The sequence below is a fragment of the Scyliorhinus canicula genome, chromosome 10, assembly GCF_902713615.1.
Source record: "Scyliorhinus canicula chromosome 10, sScyCan1.1, whole genome shotgun sequence".
In the NCBI taxonomy this organism is placed as follows: Eukaryota; Metazoa; Chordata; class Chondrichthyes; order Carcharhiniformes; family Scyliorhinidae; genus Scyliorhinus; species Scyliorhinus canicula.
Window position 1 is genome coordinate 26,733,078 of NC_052155.1, and position 19,810 is coordinate 26,752,887.

At 44.0% G+C, this 19,810-nt stretch overlaps 1 protein-coding gene across 1 annotated transcript in view; it reads left to right on the forward strand.

Moving 5' to 3' along the window:
- Positions 1–2,827: 2,827 nt before the first annotated feature.
- The window catches only part of LOC119972288 (DENN domain-containing protein 3-like), a 160,360-nt gene continuing 143,377 nt past the window's right edge, over positions 2,828–19,810 (forward strand). Inside the window, 3 exon segments of the mRNA XM_038808751.1 lie at positions 2,828–2,859; positions 12,593–12,704; positions 16,609–16,889. Of these exon segments, the coding sequence (XP_038664679.1) occupies positions 16,742–16,889 (148 nt within the window). The 5' untranslated portion in view covers positions 2,828–2,859; positions 12,593–12,704; positions 16,609–16,741.

A 19,810-nucleotide genomic window follows, 5' to 3' on the forward strand; every position in this document is an offset into this window, starting at 1 on the left:
GAGTTGCGTACACAAATTGTATGTGCTACTTTGCTGTTGAGATAGTTAATGCAAAATTACATGAATGACTTTGCCAGCATAGCCAGACTTTGCTAAATATTGGGGTAAGATCAGCACAAACCTGTATGGATGGACTGTCAAAATCGTTGCCTTGCAAGTTGATCCACTGTGGCCTGCCTGAGATGTGACAAGCATTTACAGTAGTATGACTATTTGACAAAGAGTCATCCAGACTCGAAACGTTAGTTCCATTCTCTCTCCACAGATGGAGAACCTTCCAAGCAATTTTTCACAGTGCTCAGCAAAGGTTTATACCAACAAAGAGGAAGGACGTTAGAAAGAGGGAAAATCGACCATGGACATCTAAGGAAATAAGGGAGAGTATCAAATTGAAGGAAAAAGCATACAAAGTGGCAAAGATTAATGGGAGACTAGAGGACTGGGAAATCTTTAGGGGGCAACAGAAAGCTACTAAAAAACCTATAAAGACGAGTAAGATAGATTATGAGAGTAAACTTGCTCAGAATATAAAAACAGATAGTAAATGTTTCTACAAATATATAAAACAAAAAAGAGTGGCAAAGGTAAATTTTAGTCCTTTAGAGCAGTGCTTCTCAAAGTGTGGTACGCGTACCGGTGCCAGTACGCGAGCCGTCGTCTGCCGGTACGTGGAGTACTCCGAGAAAAGAAACACTTTCACACTTGCGCAAAGGTGAGTGCTGAGCCGTGGCTGGGGCGTTCCAAGGTTCTGTCCTCGTGCTGAGCGGAGAGGGCGCTGCGTCCTTGGGCCGTGCTGGGGGGGGGGTTGAGTCCTTGGGCTGGGGGGGGGGGGTTGCGTCCTCGGGCCGTGCTGGGGGTGGGTGGGTTGCGTCCTCGGGCCGTGCTGGGGGGGGGGGGGATTGTGTCCTCGGGCCGTGCTGGGGGGGGATTGCGTCCTTGGGCCGTGCTTGGGGGGGGGGGGGGGGGGGGAATTATATTACATTATATTATATTATTGCAAATATATCCATTAATAAGATATATCTCAAAAAATTTTCTGGGGTTCATATCCCCACCCCCGAACCCCCAGCTGGATTGGCTTGTTTCGCTCACCGGTCCCTGGCACATTGAAAAAAAAAACTGCCGGTACGCCACATCAGATAGTTTGAGAAGCCCTGCTTTAGAGGATGAGAAGGGAGATTTAATAATGGGAGATGAGGAAGTGTCTGAGGAACTGAGCGTCTGGGGAACTGAACAGGTTTTTTGGGTTGTTCTTCACAGTGGAAGACACAAATAACACGCCAGTGACTGATGGAAATGAGGTTATGACAGGTGAGGACCTTGAGAAGATTGTTAAGGAGGTAGTGATAAGGTAAACAACTCTCCTGGCCCTGATGGAATGCATCCCAGAGTGCTAAAAGAGATGGCTAGGGAAATTGCAAATGCACTAGTGCAGTGTTCTTCAAAGTCGGGGGCGTAATGAAACCTCATTTTACCTTTTATTTTTTTTTACAAGTTCGGGGGGGGAGTTTATTTACAAGTTCGGGGGGGGGTTTATATTTTTCATTTATTTTTTATTCTTTTTTTTACAAGTTTGGGGGCATTTTATTTACTTTTTAAATTTATTTTATTCATTTTATTTTTTTTACAAGTTCCGGGGGGTTTTATTCATTTTTTTCATTTACTTTATTCATTTTATTTTTTTTACAAGTTCGGGGGGGTTTTATCCATTTTTAAAATTAATTTTACTCATTTAAAAAAATTTTTTTTTTTTTTTTTTTACAAGTTCGGAGTGTTGCTCGTTCTGGGTGAGTGTGTTTTACACTCGATTTGGCTCTGTTTCGTTCCTTAGCTCTAGAGTCGCCAGGTATCATTAAGATACTGCCACAAGTTTCAAGTTCAAGTTCAGACCAATAACTCAATACACCAGTTAGTAAGTTCAAACAAGACAAGTTTATTATAATACAGTTATCTACTAATTATACATATAAAAATACAAGACTAGGCTAATCCTACCACTAACAGGTCAATACTTATCCGGAATAAGGGAACTGCCGGATCAGGGAACAATGGCCTCTTGCTTTGTCCTGGATCCACAGGCTTCCAGTCGGTGTGGACTAAAGGGGTCAGGAGTGTCTACTCTCATAGCGTGCGTTGTATGACACTTACTTGATGGCGACTGCTGTTGGCCAGGCCTCTCCTTCTCAAGGTTCTTCGAGAGCTGCTAAGATGTTCTGCTGGGAGGGCTGGCTAAGAGAGCGAATCAGTTCTGGGACCTGACTTTTATAGGTCCCAGGGGCTTCGTATTCTTCAGGGCGGACCCTCTATAAACCTGCAATCGATTGGGTCTCTTCCCAATCAATTGATTTGAATTTCCCCAATAACGGGGCTGTCCCTCGATCACCGGGCGGTTCGTTACACCTTATTGGTGTCCTTTGTCTTAGACTCTACTGGCGCCGGAATGTCTGGCCTTCCATAGAATGTTTAACTGTTGTGTCCATTGTGCCTGGGAATCACCGTAAATCGCTTCATTAATATGCGCAGCTTGTTAGTTAAAATTCTGTCGGGTTTCTGTGGCAGCTAGAATACAGGGGATTCTGCAGACTGCTGGTTGCTTTGCCAATGTCCATTTTACCCTGCAATCTTTGCGTTCTTCCATTTTGTGTGAGAAAGTGGCCAACCCAGGTGGCTACGGGGCGGGGGGGTGTTATTTGATAAAATTTTACAGGAAAAAAATCCAGAACTTTGGACAGATGGAGACTCCATACTTTCCGACACCAGAAGGCTTCACCTTCATCCAACAGGTTTCATCGGAGGAGCATGTACGAGGGCCAAAGAGACCCAAAATCATTTCCTCCATTTTTGTCAGCAGTAAACAAGGTAAGAGAAAATGGTGGGTCGCGAAGATCGGCCGGCATGGGTCGCGAAGGTCGGCTGGCATAGGTCGCGAAGGTCGGCTGGGTTGGGTCCCGAAGGTTGGCTGGTTGGTAAAAATGGGTCCCCGGAAAAAAAGTTTGAAGAACACTGCACTAGTGATAATTTACCAAAATTCACTAGACTCTGGGGTGGATTGGAAATTAGCAAACGTGACACCAGTGTTTAAAAAAGGAGATAGGCAGAAAACGGGTAATTATTGGCCAGTTAGCTTAACTTTGGTAGTAGGGAAGATGCTGGAATCTCATCAAGGAAGAAATTGCGAGGCATCTGGATGGAAATTGTTCCATTGGGCAGACGCAGCATGGGTTCATAAAGGGCAGGTCATGCCTAACTAATTTAGTGGAATTTTTTGAGGATATTACCAGTGTGGTAGATAACGGGGAGCCAATGGATGTGGTATGTCTGGATTTCCAGAAAGCTTTTGACAAGGTGCCACACAAAAGGTTGCTGCATAAGATAAAGATGCATGGCATTAAGGGTAAAGTAGTAGCATTGATAGAGGATTGGTTAATTAATAGAAAACAAAGAGTGGGGATTAATGGGTGTTTCTCTGGTTGGCAATCAGTAGCGAGTGGTGTCCCTCAGGGATCAGTTTTGGGCCCACAATTCTTCACAATTTACATTGGTGATTTGGAGTTGGGGACCAAGTACAATGTGTCCAAGTTTGCAGACGACACTAAGATGAGTGGTAAAGCAAAATAGTGCAGAGGGGTTTGGCTAGGTTAAGTGAATGGGCTAGGGTCTGGCGGATGGAATACAATGTTGACAAATGTGAGGTTATCCATTTTGGTAGGAATAACCGCAAAAGGGATTATTATTTAAATGATAAAATATTAAACATGCTGCTGTGCAGAGACCTGGATGTGCTAGTGCATGAGTCACAAAAAGTTGGTTTACAGGTGATTAAGAAGGCAAATGGAGTTTTGCCCTTCATTGCTAGAGGGATGGAGTTTAATACTAGGGAGGTTATGCTGCAATTGTATACGGTGTTAGTGAGGCCACACCTGGAGTATTGTGTTCAGCTTTGGTCTCTTTACCTGAGAACGGACGTACTGGCGCTGGAAGGTGTGCAGAGGAGATTCACGAGGTTAATCCCAGAGCTAAAGGGGTTGGATTACGAGGAGAGGTTGAGTAGACTGGGACTGTACTCGTTGGAATTTAGAAGGATGTGAGGGATCATATAGAAACATATAAAATTATGAAGGGAATAGATAGGATAGATGTGGGCAGGTTGTTTTCACTGGCAGGTGAAGCAGAACTAGGGGGCATAGCCTCAAAATAAGGGGAAGTAGATTTAGGACTGAGTTTAGGAGGAACTTCTTCACCCAAAGGGTTGTGAATCTATGGAATTCCTTGCCCAGTGAAGCAGTTGAGTCTTTTTCATTAAATGTTTTTAAGATAAAGATAGATAGTTTTTTGAAGAATAAAGGGATTAAGGGTTGTGATGTTCAGGCCAGAAAGTGGAGCTGAGTCCACAAAAGGTCAGTAATGATCTCATTGAATGGCGGAGCAGGCTCGAGGGGCCAGATGGCCTACTCCTGCTCCTAGTTTTTATGTTCGTATGCTGTCAGATCTGCTGAGATTGTCCAGTAATTTTTGCCCCGGGAAGTATTCGAGAAGTCCTGTGGTGGTAAACAAGGAAAGAAATAACGACGTGTCAGGAGGGGGTGTGAATAGCAGAATGATGAACAGCTGCAGTTTGAAAGCAAAGAGAAAAATGAGAGTAAAACCAAAACCTGCAAAGATAACAATATCGTGGCAGAGGTTATGATCTGAACTAATTGAGTCCAGATAGCTGTGAAGTGCTGAATCAAAAGATGAGATGCAGTTGCTCGAGCTTATATTGTTTTGTTGGAACACTGTAGCAGACAGAGGATTGATAGGTCATCACGAGACTAATGTGACAAAATAAAAAGTGAGGCAACTGGAAACTTGCTGTCACTTGGCAGATTAAACAGAGTTGTTCTGCGACAAAATCAGCCATTTTGTGTTTGGTCCTCCACATCATAGGGCAGAACACATGGTGAGCAGAAGAATCATCTTTTCTCTTCCCTCCTAGTGGCATATGAGGCAGACAAAGCGTCCTTGCGTCTGTTTCCATCGCTAGTTTTCGCTAGAACAGGTCATGAGCCTGTCATGTGAAGCCTCTGTCACATTAATCTTCACAACGGATCTATCTGCATCCCCACCCTTTGTTGTCTTCCACTTCCGCGCCCTGAGTACAGTGGTCCAAGATCAAAAGCCCCTGATGCAAACCCCTTTAGAGGATGGGTGTGAACGCGCTGTCAGCAGAAAGACGGGAGTCGGACTTGAGCAAAAACTGAGGAGCACCAGAGCTTTTCTCACAGCGAGTTATCATCTCTCTCCTGCATTGTGTGGTAACCTGCTGACAGTATCAACACAGGCCTATTACCGTGGAGTGATGTTACACAGACCCTTGAGGGGGTGGGGGGAGGGGAACAGGATGGTTGCAGAGGTGGGGGGGGGGGGATTAGGGGGAGGAGAGAGAAAGAGATGCAGGGGAGGGCGGCAGTGGAGGTGTTGAGCTGACGGAAACAACCTCTCCCTACGGGCATCCAGAGATGATGAGAGCCTCCCTGGTCCTCCTGGCATGTCAGACCCTTGCTGCACCTGTCTTCTCCGTCTCCTTTTTCAGCTTGTCCTCCAGCCCCTCCTGGATCGCCTCCTCATCCTCCTCAGTCAAGGCCACATGCCCTTCCGCATCCTCCGCTCCTCCAGCATGTTGCCCCGTTGCTGTTCCAGATTATAGAGTTCACAAGAGACTATCACAAAGTGGAAGTCCTCTTTGGGGGGTTGGAGGGGGTGCACCACTCAACAACAGCAAAGGTGGCAACATGGGCCTCATTGTATCCCCGCCTAGGTGTCAGACCTCCTCACCGGCATCATCAGCCATGACCTCGGTAGGTATCCCTTGTTCCCTCGAATCAACTCGTCATCCTGGGGTAGTCCTCGAAGACATTTGGAATCTCCCAGTGCCCCAGGATATAGTTGCCATGCAGGGAGCAGGTGACCTCCAAAGGGTGCTGTGTCCGGGAGTACTTGGCACAGGTGCTGCACCGTGTCTCTGCTGAGATGCCGTTTTCTGCAGCATATGCTGTCTGTCAGCTCATGGAATGACCAACGATGCCTGGATAACCATGGGCCGTAGCTGGCATCCCCTTCTGGGACCCTCAGCCTGATGGGTGGCTGGGTCTTCAGGGTGTGTGATGACCCCCTGCACATGGGGTGCAGCCTGAGTTAGCTTTGCAGCCTTCTACAGCATCTGCCCACCTCGGCTGATACAAACACGGTGAGGGCAGCCTCCGTGGAATCAACACCAGGAAACATTGTTGTATCTGCAAGGAATTCAAGAAGGAGAGAGACTGACAAGGTTAGGGCTTCCATCCCGGGACCCTCAAACCTCCAAGCCTCCTCCACCATTAACATAACTGTCCCACCTTCTCTCAGAGTGCCACCCAGTGAGCCAGTTGTGCTGGCAAACCTTGCTCTGAACACTCACACCTGGCCACATCAGGAGCCTCCAGACCTTGAGTTCAGACACACTTATAAGGCATTAAAGCTTGCTGGACGTGCGAATCACCCTCTGAGATTTGAAAATGAAATGAAATGAAAATCGCTTATTGTCACAAGTAGGCTTCAAATGAAGTTACTGTGAAAAGCCCCTAGTCGCCACATTCCAGCACCTGTTCGGGGAGGCTGGTATGGGAATTGGCATGGTTGCCTTCGAGAAGGCACTTGTGAGTTGAGAATATTTTGTTTATTAAGTGGTCAACAGTAACAAAGATTTGAAAATTAACTATGTAACATTCCACATATCACACGAACCATTAAATAACAAGGAAACATCACCATTCCATATTGGTACCAATACAAAACTATATCAGCTCATTTTCACAAAGAAACCCCACACTATCACCCCTCACAGGTTCCTCAACAGAAACGGAGGATAAGCCTGAGAATGCGTTATGTTGTAGAAATGATTTGTCCATCAATGAGTTACTTGTTCCATGTATCAGTGGCATTCTCTGTCCAGGAGCTGCCACTGTGTAGGCCCTTCCACATGGCCCAATCTTACCGGAACCAAATCCTCGCATCCATATATTCCACTGGCGTGCATGGTGCAGGCGAATATCCTTAACTTCCAGCGTGTTTAACCTGCGGTAATGTGCCAGTTACATGCCGCACTCACCACAATCAGCAATATGCAAAAGTATTTTGTCAACTGCACTTATGGATTAGTGTCGCTCAACAGATCCCACAGCGCCTTGCTTCAAACTGGATTGTCTTCTAGACTCGTACTCCCCCCTGAGCCTGGTGTTCCAGGTACCAGGTATCTTAGAAAAAATTGCCTATCTTTCTAGCTCCAGAAAAGGATGGAAACAGCAACAGCAGCTTCCAGGCACTTGTAGCCACCAGCAAGAGCGAGCAGCAAACACAACCTGCAGCTGTGAAGTGCTCTCACAACTAACGAGGCTAATACCTCATTTGAAATAGCCTTAAGCTGTGAAGCCAGAGGCTGCTCACAGTCGAAGGGAGTGAAATGGACTGTGACTTTCGGGAGAGAAGCCACAGCAGGGCTCTATCCTGAAAGGTTTGGTAGGACAGGTCGACTGCAGCTGTGATTGCCCCTGTTATGGGTCACCACAATATAGTCACAGATGTAAAACTCCTCACTCCCATGGCCCAGGGGCGACCTTCGACCTGCAACGTTTCAGCCTGCTGACCAAGCTCAACCTCCCTAAAAGGTACCCCCCCTCCAGAATTGGGAGAGGCTATAGAGGAGGGGGTCTGGTGTGAGGTGCTCCGGAGAGTGAATGCCTCCACCTCGTGTGCGAGGTTGGGGCTGATACAGCTGAAGGTGGTGTACAGCGCACACCTCACGAGGGCAAGGATGAGCCGATTCTTTGAAGGGGTAGAGGATGTGTTTGGGGGGGGGGGGGGCGCTAACCATGTTCATATGTTTTGGTCCTGTCCAAAGATTGGGAAGTACTGGAAGGTGCTGTTTAGGGTAATTTCCAAGGTGGTGCATGTGAAGCTGGACCCGGTTCCCCGGGAGGCCATATTCGGGGTGTCGGATCAGCCAGGGTTGGAAACGGATGCGGAGGCAGATATCATAGCCTTCGCCTCGTTGATCGCCCGAAGGTGGATCCTGTTGGGATGGAGAGCGGCCTCTCCACCCTGTGCCCTGGCGTGGCGAGGACACCTGTTGGAATACTTGACCCATGAGAAGGTTAAGTTTGAACTGAGGGGAAGCTCGGAGGGGTTCTACAAGTCATGGGCACTATTTATTATGCACTTTCAAGAACTGGATAACATCGAACATTAGTTTGGGTGGGGGAGGGGGGCTGTGTATGTTGAAGATGGCTATGGGTAATCCCTGATTCCTTTTTTTTCTTTGTCATTTGTTTATGTTAACATGCGGGCTGATGTCTGGGCATGGTGGGAGGATGGGATCGTTGTTACTGTTATGGGATTTGAGATATTGTTGTGGTTTTTGATTGTTGTTGGGTGTAAATGCGGGAGAAAATTGTGAAAAAGGAGGAGAATAAAAATAGTTTTTTAAAAAGGTACCCCCTCCGCCCGAGCACTGGGCAGTAGCTCCCGATGCCCTGAGCTGAATGCTGGTGAGTGGGAATGGCTACTCACCTCCTCACTTCCCTCAGAAGCCATTGCGCCAGCTTCATGTTTTTGAAAAGGAGTATTAAGCTTGACTCCCACTGGGGAGTTGGGTAATTCCCATTCGTCTTCACACTCTTTAATGAGATTGAATGAATGCACATTAGGGTTAATGATATTCTCGCCATTTTTGGGTGAGATCGGGAACTTGCCGTCAGGAATAGTCCTGTCAATTGCAAAATGGATTGCGCCAGGCACGAATCTCGATTTTTGCACCTCCTGCTATTTACCTGGAACGCTCGAATCTGCGCCAGGTGCAAAGCAGTTGCTGAATCGCACCCATTAATTCAAATTACAAAATTATAGTCCTACTATTACTAGAGAATTTGAAATTACTAATAACAGGCACTGAGAAACTGGAAGAATGGAATTTAGTCCTCATTAGAAGCAGGGCACGAGGAAGTGGGTGGATGTAATTGTTGAAGCCTTCCTGTGAATGAGTTCCAACACCTGATCCAAAAGAAGGCAAAAGTAAGTTTAGTACTCCCTCAGTTCTGTACCGGAGTTTCAGCTGAGATTTTTGTGCTCCGGTCTTTCTAGTGGGACTTGTATGTAACCATCTGAGTCTGAGGTAAGTGTGTTACCAACTAAATCATGGCTAATGGAAGGCTTTTAAAATGCAAGGTGTACTATTCCTTTGGAATTATTTCCTCTTACTTTTAATAAATTGTTGATATTCTGCTCACCATGCCCAGACTTGCTGAGATTTTCCAGCATTTTCTCTTTCGGCTCGGTATGCAGTTTGCCGTTCAACCACACTTTTCTCCTCTACACTGAAAAGAAAGCACTTTGAAAAGGTCAGTTGAAGCATAAGTGGAAATGTCAATTAGATAAGTAATTACACTGCATGGTGTAGCTATAGAACCATACAATTACTATTCTGTGCTGAAGTTTTTGAACTTCACTGTGACACACACACTGGTAGAGAATAATCCCTGACTCTTTTATTTGCAGCTTCCTCTGAGCCATAAAGGCCAAGAGGAAAAGAATGAAGTGATTAGGGAGGGTGAGTCGTGGAACTGGAAATGCAGAATTGGCAATTCAGTGATGCAAATACTTGAGCAACAAGGAAGCATCGGAATGCATGGTTACATCAGAGGGTTACATTTTCTCTTTCGTTTCAGATTCCAGCATCCACAGTAATTTGCTTACCCAAGCCTCTTTGCCCAATTTGCATTGTACTCATGACACACTTAAATATTTTTGACCGCCACCCTCAGAGAAGAGCCTGTGTGACATTTCCTCGAGGGTATCAGGGAATTGCATGGTAACGATACTGGAAGTTTTATTGATTAGAAATATAAAAGGACTGTGCCTTCAGGGGTTTAGCTCTGAGTTTATTTAAGTCACCGTCTTGCGGAAATGTTGGTAGAAGTATAAAAGTGTTCTCGTGACTTTAACTGTTGTTTCTTTATTTTAATAACTTAAAATTTAATATTTAAAATCGTCACAATGGTCTGAGGGTTACTTATCTTGACTTCAGATACCTCGTCATAATATACAAATTGCAAACCATTGTGACAGGTTGTTTCAAGTTTCCCTTTGTGGTTTGGGAAGCTGGCCATCCATCTGCCATGCTGCAACAATACCATGTTATTTTCTTGTAAGAGCATGTCACCTTGTAATCGGAAAAAAACTATTTGCAAACTATTAGCTATGAGGAGAGGTTGGATGAACTAACTGGAACGACGGAGGTTGAGGGACGACCTGATAGAAGTGTACAAAATTATGAGGGGCATGGACAGAGTGGATAGTCAGAAGCTTTTTCCCAGGGTGGAAGAGTCAAATACCCTGGGACATGGGTTTAAGGTGTGAGGGGAAAAGTTTTAGAGGAAATGTGTGAGTGAAGTTTTTTTAAGCAGAGGGTAGTGGGTGCTTGGAAGTCGCCGTCGGAGGAGGTGATGGAAGCAGGTACGATAGTGACGTTTCAGGGGCTTCTTGATAAATGCATTAATACGATGGGAATAGAGGGTTCCAGACTCTGGAAGTGTAAAATGTTTTAGGTTAGACGGGTAGCATGATTGGTGCAGGCTTGGAGGGCTGAAGGGTCTGTTCCTGTGTTGTACTGTTCTTTGTTCTTTGGAACTTAATTTGACCAATAGTGAGCGTCTTTTTCAGCAATATTATTGTACTGCATATTCTGAAATAATAATGTAACACATGACTGCATGGATTGTGTAGTTATTTTGCTTAGCTGTACATTTCATTTTGTTTAATCTCTAACAAAAATTACTGCACCAGTCAGAGAATTGTTGCAATGCAAAAGGAGGCCATTTGGCCCATTGTGTCTGCACCAGCTTGCAACATTTAACAATTTGCTGTTCCCCGTCTCCCTATGCCCTGAACGTTCTTACTTTTCAGATAATCGTCTGATTTTCTTTTGAATGCCTCGACTGAGCGTTCCTCCAGTACATTCTCAGGCAGACCTTTACCACTGTGTGAAAACATTTTTCATGTCATGTCGCTTAAAAAAATTATTTTAAATGTGCCCTCTTGTTCTTTATCCTTTCATGAGTGAGAACAGTTTTCCCCCATCTACCCTCATGATCTTGAATACCTCTATACAATCCCCTCTCTGACTTGTCACCTTCAAGGAAAACTGACCCACCTTCTCCAATTTACCCATTACTGAAGTTCTTCATCCTTGGAACCATTCCCATAATGTTTTTCTCCCCCCAAGTACCTTCACATCCTTATCAGAGTGCAATGCCCAGAACAGGCAGCATGGTAACATAGTGGTTAGCACAGTTTCTTCACAGCTCCAGGGTCCTAGGTTCGATTTCCGGCTTGGGTCACTGTCTGTGTGGAGTCTGCACGTTCTCCCTGTGTGTGCGTGGGTTTCCTCCGGGTGCTCTGGTTTCCTCCCACGGTCCAAAGATGTGCAGGTTAGGTGGATGACCTTTCTGGATTGACCTTGGTGTCCACAAAAGGTTGGGTTGGGTTACAGGGATAAAGGGGAAGGCGTGGGGCTCAAGTAAGGTGCTCTTTCCAAGGGCTGGTGCAGACTTAATGGGCTGAATGGCCTCCTTCTGCACTGTAAATTATATGATTCTATGAACTGGATACAAGTATCCAGTTGAGTTGAACTAGTGCCGATTACAAGTTCAACATAACCTCCTTGCTCTTGCAGTTTATGCTCCTGTTAATAAAGCCGAGGATACTGTATGCGTTATTAACCTTCTCTGAACCTTTCCTGCCACTTTCAGTGTCATTTGCACATTTATGCCCAAACCCCTCTGCTCCTGCACCTCCTTTAGAGTTGCACCTTTTATTTTATATTGTCTGTATTCTTTCCACCAAAATAATCACTTTGCTTTTCTCGGCACAGAACCTCATCTTCCACCTGTCTGTCCATTCCACCAACTTGTCTATATCTTTAAGTTCTGCACTGTCCACATTGCAGATGGTATGAAGCTTGGAAGCAAACTTTGATATTGTGCTCCATAAACCAAGGTCTGGGTCATTAATATGTGTCAGGAAAAGGAACAAGGTTATTATATAGAGTTTGCATTATGAACAGGATTTATACATTCTTTAGATCATCAGTTTTTTGGGCAAAGCTGGCTAGGCCTAGCTGGAGTTTTTACGTTCTCCCCGTGTCAGCATGGGTTTCCTCCAGGTGCTCTGGTTTCCTCCCAGAGTCCAAAGATGTGCAGGTTAGATGGATTGCACATGATCAATGTGCGAGGTTACAGGGATAGGGTGGGTGAGTGGGCAGATGTAGCGTGCTCTTTGGAGGGTCAGTGCAGATTTGATGGGCCAAATTGCCTCATTCTGCACTGTAGAGATTCTATGGATTACCCATCTTAATTGCCCTTGAGAAGGTTGTGGTGAGCAGCTTTCTTGAATCGCTGCAGTCCATGTTCTGTAGGGGCACCCACACTGCTGTTAGTGTAATCATTAAAGTTGTTGATTGAAATTTAATACACTGCAAACATGTTTTTAATGTTAAACCTTTCACTCCTGTTTAAATCTACAGCTCAAGAATGTAAGAAGAAAAGGCAATCATGACTGCTGTCCTACCTAATGCAATATTGGAAATATGTGTAGTTGTGGGAGCATCTAATGAAAAGCTGAAGGAAATATGCCAGGTAAGTGTTCTATAACAAAAATAAAATCAGTTTCCTGTGTCTGCCATTTATTAATGCAGTATTAAGAGCACCTTATTCCAAGTCAATGCCAGTGCTATTTCAAAACTGGACAGTTGAAGATAACCACAGGGTAGTATTGGGATGAGTTTCCTTGTGATTTGTCTTCTTATGTGGGCTCTTGAGGATAATAATAGTAATCTTTATTGTCACAAGTGGGCTTACAGTAACACTGCAATGAAGTTACTGTGAAAAGCCCCGAGTCGCCACATTCCAGCGCCTGTTCGGGTACACAGAGGGAGAATTCAGAATGTCCAAATTACCTAACAGCACATATTTTGGGACTTGTGGGAGAAAACCGGAGCACCTGGAGGAAACCCTCGCAGACACAGGGAAAATGTTTAGACTCCACACAGATCATGACCCCAAGCCGGGAACCGGAACCTGGGACTCCTAGCGCTGTGAAGCAACAGTGGTCTTTGCTATCGCCTTCCTGTATGATGAGCAGAAATGGCTTTATGATTGCTGTGATGAAAGGTCAAGACCTGCAGCACAGTTGGTTCCATGGCTCTTTATTTCACCGTACCTCGGTAGATTTTTCACTTGTTTTAAAAGCAATATTTGGTTTAATTACCATCCTCTAGAGGGTCTGAAAGAATGTCACATGCAATGAGTTAATGTGAGATATGTGTGACTGTTAATGTGTTGGGCCATCTTCTGCTTTGGAAGTTCTCATAAACCAGTGAGATAAATCAGCAGCTAATTTATTTCTAATACTATTAGTTAAAGAAGGCATGTTGGCTCGATTACTGGGGTTAATCCATGCTCCTCATAAAATGGAATTCTAACATCCAACATAACATTCATTGGACCATTATTTAATTCATTTTTTGGTTTGACGCTTCTGATATTTCAGTATTCCTTCAATTGCAATTTTGTGATTTTATAAAAAAACTCTCCTGTTCATCTATAGTCCATTTTGCAAACTAATCACCTTCTTCCTGAAAGCTGATGTATAAAACATTAACCATTCTAACACCAACCCTTCAGACAGTTGCTTGAGCTTCCTATAGAGTTACACAGCACAGAAAAGGCCCTTCGGCCCATCGCGTCTGCGTCGGTCAAAAACAACCAATTAACTATTCTAATCTAATTTTCTAATGGCCCATAGCCTTGTTTGCCTTGGGATCACAGGTGCACATCTAAATACTTCTTAAATGTTATGAGGATCTCTGCCCCTGCTACCATTTCAGACAGCGAGTTCCAGACTCCCACCACCCTCTGGGTAAAAAGCTTTTCCTCACATCCCCTCTAAATTTCCTGCCCCTTCCCTTAAATCTATGTCCCCTGGCCATTGATCCCTCCACCAAGGGGAAATGTTTCTTCCTGTCCACTCCATTTATGCCCCTCATAATTTTATACACCCTCCTCATTCTCTTCTGCTCCAAGAAAAACAATCCAAATCTATCCAACTCTCTTCAAAGCTAAAACTCTTCAGCCCAGGTAACAATCTCCCCTGCACCCTTTCCAATGCTAACACATCCCTCCTATAATGTGGATTCCAGAACTATTCCTATTCAGCATTCTTGGTGCAGTAATTGACGATTACATACACCTGCCATCCAAATTCTTAAATTGCTTTCTTATGCAGGCCTTCAGCCTTTTCCTTTACTATATAATTGGCTCTCCCACAGGCTATAATAACTGCCCCCTCTACTTTCCCATTCAAGATTTCCAGTGTTTCTTAAATGATGCTCATCCTATCCCTAGTCAAACAGCAAAGTATAGAGTCTATCTTGCCAACTGATTAATTTTCTGTTACAATTGCTTTCATATTTGAATTGCTAAACTCTTCCCTTTGGACCATCTTCTGCTTTTTGGTGCCATTGTAATTTAGTTGATGGCTCTGCACCGAGTCCTCAAGTTCGTCATGGGAAGCCACTGTTTAAAATTTGTTGGAAAAGGTAATTTGGATCTGAATGTTCATGTTTTAACCAGTGGATATTCACCAGTACTTCTGCACACTGATTTCTTCCTGCCATACAGAATCATAGAATGGCCTCCTATCCTGTAAACATTTTGGTGCATTGTGTCTATGCTGGTTGTCCATAAGAACAACTCAGCTATTCCCTCTCTAGCCCTGTAATTGTTTTTCTTTTTATTATTATCCAATTCACTTTTGAATTCCATGAATGAATCTGCCTCGTCTCCAACACACTCCCATACAGCCTATTCCAATTCTTATCACTCTTTTAAAGTTTTTCCTCATGTTGTCAGTCAAATCTTTGGCCAATCAAATTAAATCGATGTCTTCCGGTTCTTGACCCTTTGCTGATGGGAACAGTTCTGCTGATGGATACACTCCCTATCTACTCAGTCCAGGACTGCTCATGATTTTGAACACATCTACCAAATCTCCCAACCTTCTCCTCCAGGAGAACAGCCTCCATTTAGTCAATCAATCCACGTACTCAAGTCTCTGGTCTGAAAACATTTAAAAAATCTTCTCTGCACCCTCTTGGATAACTTCTTCCTAAGGTGCACTCTGTGAATTGGACACAGTACTGGAATTCAGGCTGAACCAGTTTTTAATAATGGTTCATCATAACCGCCGTGATATTGATTACGCTACTACTTATAAAAATCAGGATCCTGTATTCCTTATTAACTTCTTTTTCAACCTGCCGGCTTCAATGATTATGTAAATACACCAAAGGTTCCTCTGTTTCTGCACCTCCTTTAGAATTTTATTCTTTAGTTTATGTTGCCTTTCCTACCAAAATGTATTACTGCACACGTCTCTGTCTTAGATTTTATCTACTGCATGTCCACCCATTCCACAAATCTGTCTCTTGTCCTGTTGAAGTCTATCACTTTCCTCCTCACAGTTCATTCGACCTCCAAGTTCTGCATAATATGCAAATTTCAAAATTGTGCTCTGCACACCCAAGTGTAGGTCATGAATATAGATCAATGAAAGCAGTGGTCCTAATTTCCTGGGGAACCCCACCAGTTTAAAAAAAAAACAACTATTCATGACTAATATTGATTTCTTGTCACTCAGCTAGCTTGGATGCATGCCAGCACTGTCTCTTAGTTCTGTTTTTGCTGACAAATCTATTTTGTGGCACTCATGCCTTTGGAAGTCAATGTCCGCCATGTCAACTGAATTCTCCTCATCAACCCCCTCTGTTACTTAATTGAAAAACTCAGATCAAATTAATTAAACATGATTTACCCTGAACAAATCCATCCTGGCTTTCATTAATCCATGAACCTTCTGAAGTTCTTGCTCAAGAAATTTCCCTTCCTCCTCATTTGTTGGATTGTGTTCAACGTTACTTAAATTCTCAGATCTTATGCTCAATTGGAGACATTGCCTGCAGAAGTTACATTCTGCTACTTGCAGCAGCATTCAGAATAGCATCACTTACCTTTCTGTGCTCTCATTCAAACTAAAAATATTAGCCGCCATGTGCTTTAATTCCCATTTCACATTAACTCTTAAAATATCACCATCCTCAACTTGTTCCTGCCTACTCTCAATCCACAGTGGTACACTTTTTGAGAGAGGGAACTTGCTTGATATTCATTAACACGATGCAAAATTATGGATTTAAAACAGTGATTTTCTAGTCCTGTACCCAAGTAATTTGGGTCAGGTTTGGTGATTTATTTCTTCTATGAACCAGCAGACCCTTTTATGAGTTGAGTCGTATTAAAAAATTCAAGTCTATATTCATCTTTGGTTCATAATGTATATTTAGTCCATGAGTAATTTTTTGTGGAGATATTCAGGAAATGCAACTTGATTTAATATTAACAATATTCATAATTTTATAATACACTATCGGTTATATTTTGAGTAATGCCTTGTAAACAGTTTGGTTTGTCTGTTCTTTTTCAGGCAGTCCATAAAAGATAGTGCTCAATCATTTACTTGTTTTAACCCAGAGATTCGTTCAGTTCACGTTCCTCCGTTTGTTACCAAAGAGGCCAGTCAGTCTGGCTATGTTGTTCAAAATTTACCAGAAACCCCAATGGCACCGCTCATTCAGAAAGAAAAGGAATTCAAGCGTGCAACGTCTGCCTCAAGCAATGCAAACACGAGTCACAAAGAGCCACACCTTGAAGAACTTAGCATTCCAAATAATATAGATCTTCAAGGATTGCCTCAGTTTTGTTTCCAGGTATGTTATTTATATTTGAAAAGCATTTATTTTTCTTCTTTGCACATCACAACCAGCAGATCATTTATATCAAATGTGGCTGCATATTTTTCAGTTGTATTCACTCTTTTGTGGTGCATTCCGAATTCAGCTGAAGTAGCTGAAGATTCAAAAATGGCTTCTTATCTGCTGTTACCTGACTCCTGAATGACTCACTTATGGATTGACCTGATCTCTTCACACATCTTCTCCACTGAGTAGTACTACACTCCTGAATGCTTCACCCGATGCCTGTGTCTATGTATTTACATTGGGTATTTATGTTTGCCCTCTGTATTTTTTTTCATGTATGGAATTCGCAGAGCAATACTTTTCACTGTACCTCGGACACGTGACAATAAAGAAATCCAATCCAATCCTCTCTCTGTAACTGGATCCTCGACTTCCTGGCCCATAGACCACGATCAGTAAGGATAAACAACGACACCTCCTCCATGATAGTCCTCAATACCGGGCCCTGCAAGACTACGTACTTAGCTCCTGACTATACTCCCTATACACACACAACTGTGTAGTAAATTTTGGCTCCAACTCTATCTACAATTTTGCTGATGACACGCCCGTAGTGGGTTGGATCTCAAACAACGATGAGTCAGAGTACAGGAGGGAGATAGAGAACCTAGAGCGTGGTGTACCGACACAATCTATCTTTTAATGTCAACAAAAATAAGGAGCTGGTCATTGACTTCAGGAAGCAAAGTATCATACACATCCCTGTCTGCATCAGTGGTGCTGAGGTGGAGATGGTTGACAGCTTCAACCACAGCTTCAATTTGTGCACATCACTAACAATGTGTCCTGGTCCACCCATGTCGACACTATGACCAAGAAAGCACAACAGTGCCTATACTTCCTCAGGAAATTCGGCATGTCCACATTGACTCTTACCAGTTTTTACAGATGCACCATAGAAAGCATGCATCACAGCTTGGTATGGCAATTGCTCGGCCCAAGACTATAGAAACACAGAGTTGTTGAGCACAACCCAGTCCATCACGTGAACCCGCCGCCAATCCATTGACTCTGTCCACACCTCCTGCTCCCTTGGGAAAGTGGGCAGCATAATCAAAGACTCTTCCCACCTGGGTTATTCTCTCTTCCAACGGTCAGGAGATACAGAAGTCTGAGAGCACGCGTTAACAGATTCGAAAGCAGTTTCTTCCTGCTTTTACCAGATTCCTGAATGACCCTCTTGTGTACTGAACCCCAGCATCTTCTCTACTGAGTAGCACAACAGTCCGTATGCTTCACCTGATGCCTATGTATTTACTTTGCGTATTTATCGTATGTCCTATGTTTTTCATGTATGGAACGAACTGTCTGGAGTGAATCCTAGAATCATAGAATTTACAGTGCAGAAGGAGGGCATTTGGCCCATCAAGCCTGCACCAGCCCTTGGAAAGAGCTCCCTACTTAAATCCACCACCTCCACCCTATCCCCGTAACCCAGTAATCCCATCTAACCTTTTTGGACACTAAGGGCAATTTAGCATGGCCAGTCCACCTAACCTGCACACCTTGGACTGTGGGAGGAAACCGGAGCACCCGGAGGAAACCCATGCAGACACGGGGAGAACATGCAGGACTGTATGCAGAACAATGCTTTTCACTGTACCTCGGTACACGTAACAATAACCCAAATCCAAATACATGGCAAGTTTGGATTACGCACATTTGTGATCGTAGACATGGAGAAGGCTTTTGATACAATGTCACATGAATACATTATGCTTTCCAAAATGGAATTAAAGGCGGGAATGTGAAATTAGATTCAATTACTCTGCACAGACTCAATAGCACAATTTAAATTTCTGGGTGGAAATTGGACGCCTTTCTGATCAAATTGAGGATCCAGCAAGGCTCTAATCTGTCTTGTTCATGTGTTGTATCAAATCTGACTCAACTTCTGGCATAAGATGGATAATGATCCTAGGTATTGGGAACTTGCAGGTCAGGACATTCCTGTACAGAGATTCTTCTGCTTCAATTTACTGTCATCCTGCAGATTGTTGATTATTTCAACGTGGTAGAGATACTCAAATCCAGAGTAAACTGCAGCAAAAGCACGGCTGTGTTCTTTTGCAGCTGAGCCAACTGTTGCCTTCACCATTAGGTCAGTTTTTTGAAGCTGTTAGAAATATGGTTGAAAGTGTTAACAACTTGGTCATCATTGGTAAACTGATTACTGCTCTATGTGAAGCAGGTCTGGCTCATAGTCCATTCCTGTGCTGCGATAGTCACTTGAGTCATGTCTGAAGTTCAAAAGGTGATGTGCAAGAACATCAAAATAGACCATGCCCAGGAATATGAGTTAAAAGTTTCTGGATAAAAGGGCAATAAAATACCTGGGCGGGATTCTCCACGACGACGCACCCCCACTGGCAGCAGGATTCTGCATCCTGCCAGCCGGCCAATGGGGTTTCCCATTGTAATAATAATCTCTATATTGTCACAAGTAGTCTTACATTAACACTGCAATGAGTTACTACGAAAAGCCCTAGTCGCCTCACTCTGGCACCTGTTCGGGTACACGAGGGAGAATTCTGAATGTCCAACTTATCTAACAGCACATCTTTTGGGACTTGTGGGAGGAAACTGGAACACCTGGAGGAAACCCACGCAGACACTGGAGAACATGCAGACTCCACACAAACAGTGACCCAAGCCAGGAATCGAACTGGACCCTGGTACTGGGAAGCACAGTGCTAACCACTGTGCTACCGAGCAGCCCCCACGCCATTGGGAAATCCCCAGACGTGGGTATGCTGCCGGCGTAACAGGGAATCTTGACAGCGGAGAATCTAGCCCATAATGCCACCTTCATCCTAAGATCCTCAGTAAACACCAAGTTTTGCTATATATTGAGGTTCCATCTGTTCC